This window comes from Coturnix japonica, chromosome 7 (genome assembly GCF_054131305.1).
Source record: "Coturnix japonica strain WE chromosome 7, WE-NBRP24, whole genome shotgun sequence".
NCBI lineage: Eukaryota > Metazoa > Chordata > Aves > Galliformes > Phasianidae > Coturnix > Coturnix japonica.
The window spans coordinates 4,945,630-4,956,681 of NC_140669.1; the positions used below are offsets into that span (position 1 = coordinate 4,945,630).

Below are 11,052 nucleotides of genomic sequence, written 5' to 3' on the forward strand. Positions count from 1 at the left end.
AAATCAGCTTCCCCCTGTTTCTGAGTTGTCGGGAGCATGCTTTTATTCCTTTAATCTGTCCAGATTATTAAAACTCTTCCTCACAATGCAGTAAAACATTTGAATCTGGCACGTGAGTGGTGAGATAGAAAATCACTATTTTCTGTGCCATGCTCAGCATGGAGGAGGTCAGCTGGGTTTCAGAGTTCTCATCCAAAAATAAATCAACTCCAAAGAGGAGATTAAGGGCTGTTCTGTAATTGATTTTTAATTTAAAATTTATAAGGCAGACAAAACCTAGATGACAACCCGAGTACAATCAGGTTGCTTTCTAACAGGCACAGCACTTTTCCATTTATCTACTTTTCCCACTGCATAAAATAGTCTTACTAGGTGACTATGACTCTTGAAACACTTCCCCCCAAGCATCCTTAACACACCTACCTCTATCCAGGTGCCTTGGAACCTCCTCCTTCAGGGGAACTGGAACATCTGCGGGTCTTCCTGCAGCCAGAAACATAGTAGTGGTACTGCTGGTTCAACAAGCAGTACTCATCAATGCATATCGGTATCTGAATGAACTGATCTCAACAAAGGTAAAGAGAAATCTCCCAGGCATTAAAGAAATCAGCAGGAAAGAGAATCATTAACTGTAAAGTTCAACAGATGACCAACAAGCAAGTGTCGTTCTAGCAAAGGAACTGTTAGAGCATTCCCACTTTAGCATGGTTTAAGGGGAACCTTTTTATAGGTTTTAGTCCTGTGAGCAGTCAAGCAGCAGCATCTGGTGTGATGGTGGAGATTGGAAGCACCTGGGACACCTCACAGGATCACCAGGTGAAAGAGATGCCTTCTAAAAACAGCTACATATTGGTTGGGACTCTAGATTCATCCTAAAGCACAAGCCTCAGTCCTATAAGCTGTTACATGCATCTATAGCACCAGGGAAACGCAGCACTGAAGAGATTGCAGGAGTACAGCTGGGATTTTAAGCAACTGTGCCTGTCCAGTGTTGGTGGTGTTCTCTTCTTAACATTGGCCTGGTCCTTAGTGCTGTTTGCTTCAGGCATGTTACCAGGCCAGATCAGAGAGAGGGCATCTGCTGGAAGATACCTGCTCAAAGAAACATCCCTGGCACACATGGGGATGGCCACGAGACAGCCCATTGAGGCTGAAACCTGCATGTCCAGGTCACCTTTCATCTTCTCCCTTACCAGGATTAGAGACTCCTCTTGAAAAAAGTACACTTTGATTTTTCAAGTCAAATTTTCAGCTTTTAGCCATCTAACTTCAGAAGTTCCTCAGAAGGCCCATCTGGCGAGATTATTCCATTAGTATTTCAGATACTTAATGACCTTTTTACTTGATTTGCTGAAGGACAGTTCAGCTCTAACACAGTTGAGGCCACTGCCGAGTAGGTCAGGTGGCTCAGAGCAGTACCACAGCATTTCCTTCTTTGACCCGGGATCAGCTACACATTCTTCTTGACCATTTCATGTCTCTGTGTATGTATATATCTCAACTAAGATCTCTATATCTTATTGAAACTGAATTAGATATTTTGGTACAGCACCGCTTTTCAGATCATTCATTTAATGTCCTGCATTGCTATTACTTCTCCACCTTTCAAAAAGAGCTGGATGCCTCCTAGATGGTAAAAACTGCTTGGAAATACCTATATCAGCATCTAATCAATGCTAGACAAAATTAGGAGCCTTATTTTAGAATCATAGAATCACAAAGGACTTACAAGTTATTATCTTCATCTAGTCCAACTGTCCTCCTATCACCATTACTACCCGCTAGACCATATCTGATAGCACCTCATCCAGATGCCTCTTGAACTCCAGATGCCTTTTCCTACAGACAAATAATGTACCTGGTTTCTTTAATCTCAAAAACCTGTATGTTAACCCTATGAGGAAAAAGCCCCATGTAGAACAACATGAATTCTTCAACAACGGAATTTGTGCTCATTTGTTGAGAAGAAGCAATTCTGAGAACAAGTTTTCTGTTGTTTCAGCATAAAGGTACATCAATGCGATACAGATATATGGGCCATTTCTTCAGCTGAGGCTGAAGCTAAAACTACTGGTAGGACTTGTGAGAAAAAATGGCAAATACTTTCCCCAAATCATTTATAGGAAAAGGAATTATTAATTGTAGGCTTCAAATTGTAGGCTTCAGACTTTCGGTCTTTGCTTCTGCTTCTTCCTCCTCGTAAATTCATTTCCTTATTGAAGTGCTGTTTTAAGTGAAATATTGTTTTGCTGCCTCACAAAAAGCGGAAAATTTTCAAGTGATTTTTTTTTTTTCTCTGTAAAACATGATACTGAAGTTGGAGTATCTGTTTGGTTGAAAAATATGCAATGGAATCATAGACTGAATTGGAAGCGCTCCCAGTAGGGCCATTTGTTTTAGACTGATTTGTTTGTCAGTAGGTTATTCGGATGTTGGCTCATATTCTTATTAAAGACTTCTATCTGTTACTTTCTCCAGCCTTCAGGGGCACAAAGGTGTAGAGAGATTTTTTCTTTCAGATCTTGGGAGGAAAAACAGCAAAGCACATTCAGATGGTGCTCGGGAAAGCAGCTTCATTCAGTCCCTGTATTTCTGCAGCGAGAATGAAAGAGGAACTTGCCATAAAAGCAGCTTGTCAGTTTGGTGTTAACTACAGGAGACAGGGCACAATTATTAAAGCAATCCAATTTTATTCGCTACTGAACAGGGGATTTCTGTCCCCATTTCCTTAGTGGAAGAAAGTAACCTAAGCTGCACGAGTCTTTAAGACTTATCAAATTGCAACCCCCTGACATGGCCCTGGGTGTCACAGGGAGCAGAGCTCAGTGCTGTCCCTCCACACCAAGAGGTGCTGTACTGCCATGAGGGCTCTCCTCAGCTACTCTGCTCTGAGCCCAATGAACCTGGGGACTGCAGCTCCTCACACAGCTTGTCCTCTAGGCCTTCCCTATCTTCACAGCCCTCCTCTGGACTCTTCCAGTTTCATGTCCCACTCCCTACATACACACAGGGCTGCCCTATCCCAGGTGCAGCATGCCATGAAGAAACCCCAGGTTAAGCCAGATTAAGGGCCTTGTTTCAGCTTTCCTTGATCTCAAAGACAAAGTACAATTGCAGCACATATGCCTATAACATACTGCAAAATGAGGCTGTGACGAGACAGAACAAACACATCTCTTTCATGTAGTCCTGCTAAAAGAAGACATTGTTGCTTAATTCCTAAATTCCTTGAAGCATTCCTGACAGCAGTCACATCTGCTGCCATAAAACTCATCACGGCCTCTGCCTTTGGGAAAAACGTGTTTAATAATCAGAAAAGTTCAAACTCAGCTTGTTGTGATGAATTATTAGAACCCGTCAGAAAAAAAAAGGCCATAATGGAACACAATTTTATGTTTTTTTCCATTTAATTGATGATGGTCTGAGTTTTTATTAATCTTTCTGGGCTCTGGTGTAAGATGCTGAAAAAGCTAATATGAGATCATTGTATCTGGTTAATGCGTGTGCTTTGCAAAATTGATAAGGCCCGTCAAGGCATAAATTATTTAAAATTTGATAAATGTGTTGAAATCGTTGAATTTTCAAACAGATAAAGCAGAGCTATCTCTCTTCCTTCTCTCCCCCCATTCAAAGGGAGGTTTTTTGTGAAGCTGCTCAGTGATTCTGTGCTATTGTTGCAGCGAGACGCTGAAATTAGCAGGAGAAGCCAAAGTGGTCAGCATCCTATGCAGCTATGGCAGTGGCATGAGTCTGAACCCTTGTTATGCATCATCAGGGCTGGGACCAGTGGAGAGCTCAGAGTCTGCTGTAACTCCGCAGGATGAGATTTCCTCACAGGTGAAACCCAGGACAGGTGACCATTGCTGCGTCCCACCTCCCTCCTACCACCCCTTCCTCTTCTTCTGCAGGATAAACACTCAGTGCAACACCAGCCAGTGGCCAACTAGGGACTTGAGCTCTGCTTATCCCAACAGACCCATTTATTTCAGCTAATGGCTGACAGTTTTTAAATGATTTCTGGCAGGGTTGAAGCCATAGAAATGATTGCTGCTGAGTGATGACCTGGCTAAAATCCCCAAGGCATTGAAACAATTAACTCTAGCATGGCTACTCTTTCATTTAGTGCCTTGCCCACAGAGAAAGGTGTGGGAGCAAATTCCAGATAAAGGAGCATGAGTTTAACTGTGCAAATACAGAAACATGGCCTTTGTTAACACCAGCATCTCTTCCACACAGCCTGATTTCTCAAAAATTGTTCACGAGAACATTATTTAATCCCAAGCCTCTCTACCATGATCAGAATCATATAGTCATAGAATGGCCTGGGTTGAAAAGGACCACAATGACCATCTGGTTTCAACCCCCTGCCATGTGCAGGGTCGCCAACCAGCAGACCAGGCTGCCCAGAGCCACATCCAGCCTGGCCTTGAATGCCTGCAGGGATGGAGCATCCACAGCCTCCTTGGGCAACCTGTTCCAATGCATCACCACCCTCTGGGTGAAAGAAATCATCCTTGGATGAGAAAGATCTTTGAAGAGCAATCATGATCAGTCAGAGAAGTGCACAGGAAGAACCAATGGTTTGAAGTTTAAAATGTTGACAGTGTTATGCTTTGGTTTGAACTGTTCTTGTGTTTAAGGAACCAAAATGTAGGAGCAAGGCATGTCATGGATTCTGTATGTCTCAATGGGTCCAGGCAACAGCCCTCACTGGGAAATATCTATAGTCTTAACAGAAATTTTGGGGTAACTGGGTGACATTTTACAGCTTTTATACTACAGAAAATAGATTAGATTATTTCCTCTGCTTGGAAATTGATGGTTTGGAGGGAATGGGAAAATGCAGGTGCAGCAGAGAACTACAGCAATAGCCATCTATTTAAATGTATATACTCACTTCCCTAAGCTAGTTTTTTTTTCAAATACCCTACCAGCAATATTTTCTACAACAGAGAAGCATTATTGTGAAACGGGAAGATGCTGAGGAAGCCATTTTTCCAGCATGCACTGCATTCTTTTAATACAGATTTTTTTATTTCCCGGAAATTGCTAACCAAAGGGAATAAAGTGGGCATGGGCCCAGCCTTGCTAATAGCAAAAAGCTGTCATCGAGTGAAGAGCCTTTGCAGTGCCTAGAAGAAAATGATGTGTTAAGCGTTCGATTCTCTCAGTGCAAGAAGCTTATTTAAAATAGAGCAAGTTCTGCACATGCACAAAAATAAGGTTTTACGTTCAAAAGGTTAAAAATATTATTCACATTTCTGAACAGCGCACCTTCATTCCTGCTCCAGCGCTAAGCAGTGAGCAAAAGCAGGCTCTTCTTTGTTAGCCACCAAGAACTGAACATGTGCAAAACAACACATGTACCGTTGGGTGCTTGCAAAGTCCCCTTTCCTCCAACTGATTGTGCTGACAGCTCAGACCCGTCCCTACAACCAAATGAGTGAAATAAAGCAGCTGCAGGGCAGAGTCAAGAAATAAGGATGCACAAGACTGGAGTCCTGCAGTCTGTTGGAGAAAGAAAAAAAACTGCTCATCTTGAGTAAGGCACAAATTGTAGCCATGTTTATTTGGTGCTATGCAAGCCTTAAACAGGAACAGTGCATCGCTGTGATTCAACATCTGAACCATTGTGTGTTCACGTATGATGAAAGCAATTTAATTGCCACCATGTCACCTCAGCTGAAGCAGCTTGTTTGCTGTGATCAGGCCAGCTGCTCATGTCTTTAACACACATGTAATTAAAAGCAGTGGCAGTGGTTTAGCACGATGCCACTCTGCATTTCCACCATTTGAAATCATTTTGCCCTCATACCTCACTGATGCGACAAACCTAACCTGTCTGAGCATGCATCACTGCTTCCCATCCTGCAGCCGCTCTGAACCTCATAGCACATTTTTCATCTTTTTATATCAGAGCCTGCTGCAAAAAGCACTTGAGAAAGCAATGCTCTGCTATCTCATTTGGAGTGAGAGCCCCCAGAAGAGACATAGGCTGAGCATTACCGGTAGCACATGACTCGGTGCCCTGTAGCTCTCTGTGAAAGGAAGGAGAGAAAAGCCAAAGAGCCATAGCGCAGCTTTCAGTAAGAAAAGTAGCCCAGGAGGACAAATGTGGTGTTCCTGTGCCCTTGCCAAAGGACAGGCACAGCTGAGCGCAGACACAAGTGAAGTTAGAACTGTCTGTGTGCTGTATTTCTCCTTCAGATTTCCAGCTGCTCCTGGCTCAGTTGCAAGCAGTGACACAGACTACAGGTGCCCACATCTTCGCATGGCTATGGGCATTTCATGCAGGAGGCCATTTAGCCATGCAGATGCTGAGAAAGGTTTTGTCAGCTCTATCAGGGCCCTGTCTCTGCTGGAATCTGGAAGTGCAGCAGTACAGCTTCTCTTAGAGCTCTGAGAGGCCTCGGGTTGGGATGGGGTGAAGGACAGGTGAATGTGTATCTTGGCTGCTGCTGCTCTGAACCCAGCCCTGGCTGCAGCTGGGAGCTCTCCCTGGCCAGCTGCTGCAGCTTCACCCAGCTGATTTTGAGCATGTGGACTGGCTCAGAAGTGGCTGAAGATCCATGCATAAACATGACATTGCTTCACTGAGAACTTTTCATCACAGTGACAGCTTCCCTCGGCATCGTTATGACAGCTATTTGTGCTGGTGCAGATAAGCATCTGTCACTGCTTCCATTAGGATCTCCTATTTTCCCGAGTTCATAGCTCAGCCATAAAAAACATTGTGTGGTGGCAGAAACTTGACATACAAGGTCTCAGGCCGAGAGTGATCATTGGTGCCTTTTTTCTCCCTCTCTGATCTGAAGAAGAAAATAATTTACTTATGTGAGCCACACCTGACCTCAAAGGATAGATCCAGCCACAGATTTATTTAGCGATGGCTGCCTCTCAGTATGTGAGTAAGGTAAAGCCTATCTTGAGTACTGCATTACGGAATATGTGTTAAGCTGAGTTCAGGTGCCAGTTTCAGTCTGTTGGTAGAAAACAGGAAAGGACCAATGGTTTTGGACTCCCTGATCTTAACCAGGTATGACTGAATATGGTAAAGTGCTAAGAACTACAGGTACCTTTGGTATAATAGCAGGGGAACAGCAAGCCCAGCATTGCTTCTAATATTTTCTCTTGTGAGACAAGCAGCACAGAATTCCATCCCACAAAGTCAGCATCACTCAGCAAGTGAAAAGGATGGCATTAATTCCCTGTTTTGGCTGCTTTAAGCAACCTTCCACCGCACAGTTGGTGAAAGAAAGATGTGCTCTTCTAGTGGAGATGCTCAGCCCGTCTTGCAGGCCTGGCCTTGCCATACACAAGCAGTTTTGCACCTGCCTCCAGCACACCAAAAACCATGAATACTTTCAGGATCTGCTGCAAATTTGGGTAATAACAAAAATACAAATGTCTAATAAGCAATTTTAGTACACATAGATAACAGGATTTTAAGCCTAAAGCATTTGTTAGGTGAAGTAAGGAGAATAACAAAGCAGAATGGAAGAGTTCTGCCTTTCTCCCCTACTGTCTTTTAGCAGAGGTTCTACTTTGCTGTTTCCAGTTTTCTTGCATCCTTAGGCATGTTTTTATCTAACACGACTGTGAGAAAAGCATGCTTGCCTTGTTTGATGCATGACGGCCCTCAACCCATCCAGAGATTTATGCATTCTTTCCACTGGATGGCTCTTACTGAGTTTTTTTGCATCTTCTGTAAGCTATTGAATAAAATCTGTGAGATTTCACGGGGCTGCAGAAGTTACTCATTACTGTAGTCCAGTGGAGTGATAAAAAAGTGAATATTAATGGCTCCTGTGGTAGCTTATTTTTCTTTTCACAGTTCATACAGTTCTTTTTCTGTTTTGGAACAGGTATTTTGTGATGGTAATCAAGTCGTACAAGCTACAGATGTGCTGGACTGGGAAGACAAGGATGCTGCAGAGACATTGGTGGACAATGTGGTGCACTCCAGGATCATCAACCCGCTACGCCTGTTTGTTAAGCCATCCCCAGTACTGAAACACGGCCAGGTGTCCTACTCGGACAGCATAGAAAACTTTTGGGATTGGTTGTCCAACATCACGGAGGTTCAGGAATCTCTCGCACGAACTAAACGCAGACCTATAGTAAAAACTGGGAAATTCAAGAAGATGTTTGGATGGGGCGACTTCCACTCTAACATCAAAACTGTTAAACTGAATCTCCTGATCACGGGGAAAATCGTTGATCATGGCAACGGCACCTTCAGTGTTTATTTCCGACATAACTCCACGGGTCTCGGAAACGTTTCTGTCAGCCTGGTGCCACCTTCCAAGGTGGTCGAATTCGAATCGTCTCCACAGTCAACTTTGGAGACCAAGGAATCCAAGTCCTTCAATTGCCGCATCGAGTACGAGAAAACAGATCGTGCTAAAAAAACTGCCCTGTGCAACTTTGACCCCTCAAAGATCTGCTACCAAGAGCAGACCCAAAGCCATGTCTCCTGGTTGTGTTCTAAACCATTCAAAGTTATCTGCATCTACATCGCTTTTTACAGTGTAGATTACAAACTGGTGCAAAAGGTCTGTCCCGATTATAATTACCATAGCGAGACTCCGTACTTGTCTTCTGGCTGACACAGCCATAACTAACTGTAGAGATCCAGCACCAGTCATAAAAATAAGCGTCTCCCATTTAACCTTCTGGAGAGGAATATGTTTTTCCTATCAGGTTCAAAAGTCTTTAAAAACTGTAGCTGTGTTTGTGCTGTATCGTAACTAATCAAACTGTTTACGTAACGATCACTTTCATTTGAGGCCGTTGCATTTTAGTATTCTCATCATTCATAAGGGAACTACCAGGCAGATGTGATTAAAAAACAACAACAACAACAACAAAAAACAAAAAAAAACCCAACCAAAACCAAAGCAAATTATGTCTGTAATGAGCACTGATCTTGAAAATCAGTCTTTTTAAGTACACTCCAAGGCAGAGAGGTTATCTTACACTTGAATTGGACAACACTTAGCAGGAAACGATTCTCATTGGGAACCTTTGGAGATGACAATATAAAGAACGAGTTATAAGGATGGCTCTCAGCTGCTTCCATACAAAATCCAAATGAACAGCTCTCCCACTAATTTCATACAGTATCAAGTCCAAATATGAAAAAAAAAAAAAAGCATTATTTCTATGGGAGAGGAGAAAGGAAGGAAAGTACTACGAGCTGTGGTAGTTGTATGTATTCATTGAAGCTAAGAGCGAGTAGTTCTTCCTTCAGACTTCTTGTTCATGAATATGCAATGATGTAATTAGATATTGATGAGCTTTTGTTGATTAGACCCACCAGGTGTGCAGGTTTGGTGTACATCTCCCTCCTTCAATCGTCACCTGTGGTTCTGACCATTCCCAAGCATTCACACATGCACCAGTACTTGTTTCAGGATGACTGAGAGTGTATGTACTTTGGAAAAAGGTAATCTCTGTTTAAGTCTGCAAACGGTGCCAGCTTCCACTGGAGGCAAGTGACTATCTTGCTTCCTAGGCCTCAGCACCATGTTGTGGCAAGGAGAATCCATCAGCAGGAGGAAGACGCCTGAGCAGCACAAATTTTCTGCTTAATGGCACCCGGTTGTCTTCCTTAGTATTCCGTATTTAAGATCAGTATATTAAGCAATGAAAAAAACAAAGAGGTCAGCACAAATCTATGCACCTTCACCTCATAGAGCAGATTTCAAACAATTGCTGTTGGTATTGAAATACTCACCTGGACCAGCACAGCCACACGGAACAGCATTGCTCTGTCATAGTTGGCTGCGATAGCACAGGGCCTGGCTGTGGTTTGGTTCTGTAGGACAGTTAGCTCCAGCAGCTCAGCTCCGAGCACAAATTCCTTGCTGTTTCTTTGGGTATTGATTTAGCACTGCTGTCAGTCTGCTATCACAGTCCCATATCACAGGTCCTGTGGAAAAAGCCAGCTGAGGGACTGCTTCCATTACCTGTAGTCAAACTAACACGCAGGGAGCGAGAAGTTACGCATGACTTAAATGAAGTGCTGCTAAAATAATCAGTTTGAGTGCTGTCTGCACCCTGACAGCTCAGAAGGACTCACTCGTGAGGTCAATTCCCATTTCCTTGGTAAATGACTTTACTGTTAAAATATGAAAGTAATGATTAATTTGTTTCTTCTTCATGTGACCAATCTAAACACGTGGTTTTGTTTCGCCAAGAACCTGGCTGCTTTGCTTTCCTTTTTTTCACAGAGTCCCCCCTGTTCTAAATAATGTTCTTCAGTTTGTCTTACTGTCAACTCCTACAAGGTGTTCTACTTTGTATTCTGTATAGCGTGTCCTTGTTCCAGCTGTATATAAGCTCGGATTTATTGCTATGAGTTCAGTGTCTGGTGCTTTTGTAACTTAGCTGTAAGCCATGATTTTATTGCCATGTATTTTTACTCAGCACTGTAGGCAATTAAAAGAAAACCCTACATGCTATTTATTGTAGAGTATGTGGAAACCATGTATGTATATACACTTGAATATGTGTACATATACAGAATATATGTGTACATGTATTTGTATGTAAATAAAGAGAGTTTGCTAAATCTGTCACTCACTCGCTGCATATTTGGTTGTGTTTTTTTCCTTTTCTTCCCAGTTTTACTTGGTGACTTTATGGGGAAAGAAAATAAATGACAAAAGACTCCAACAGCACAACGTATTGCTGAATGTTTGTGCCAAGTGCAATGTGTTCTTCTGTGAATGCAATGGGTAGAATAGGTTCAGTAGCGTTCATGAGGGTCAAGGAAAGAAAGTGCATGCGTTGCTCAACACAGTCATGAACCGCAACAGCAAGTAGCCCCAAGCAGGCCACTGAAATTAGAAGAGCTGTGCTAAACGAGAGGTGCTTTGGAGCCTCAGGGTCTGCATTACAGCAGCCCAAACAGCTTTCCATGGGGGAGACTTGCCTGCATGGAGCTCCGGCCCTCAGTGGCAGCATCTCACTGCTTTTTGGGCACCATGCATGATGCTCCAACCACCTCCTCCCCAATCTTTGGCACAAGATGACATCCTGACAGCT

General features: G+C 43.1%; 1 protein-coding gene across 1 annotated transcript in view; it reads left to right on the top strand.

Annotated features, from left to right (window-relative positions):
• Positions 1-10,587, top strand: part of NXPH2 (neurexophilin 2) — a 29,429-nt gene extending 18,842 nt beyond the window's left edge. Inside the window, exon 2 of the mRNA XM_015869245.3 lies at positions 7,866-10,587. Coding sequence (XP_015724731.2) covers positions 7,866-8,609 — 744 coding nt within the window. The 3' untranslated portion in view covers positions 8,610-10,587. The remainder of the gene's footprint in view (positions 1-7,865) is intronic.
• Positions 10,588-11,052: the final 465 nt, after the last annotated feature.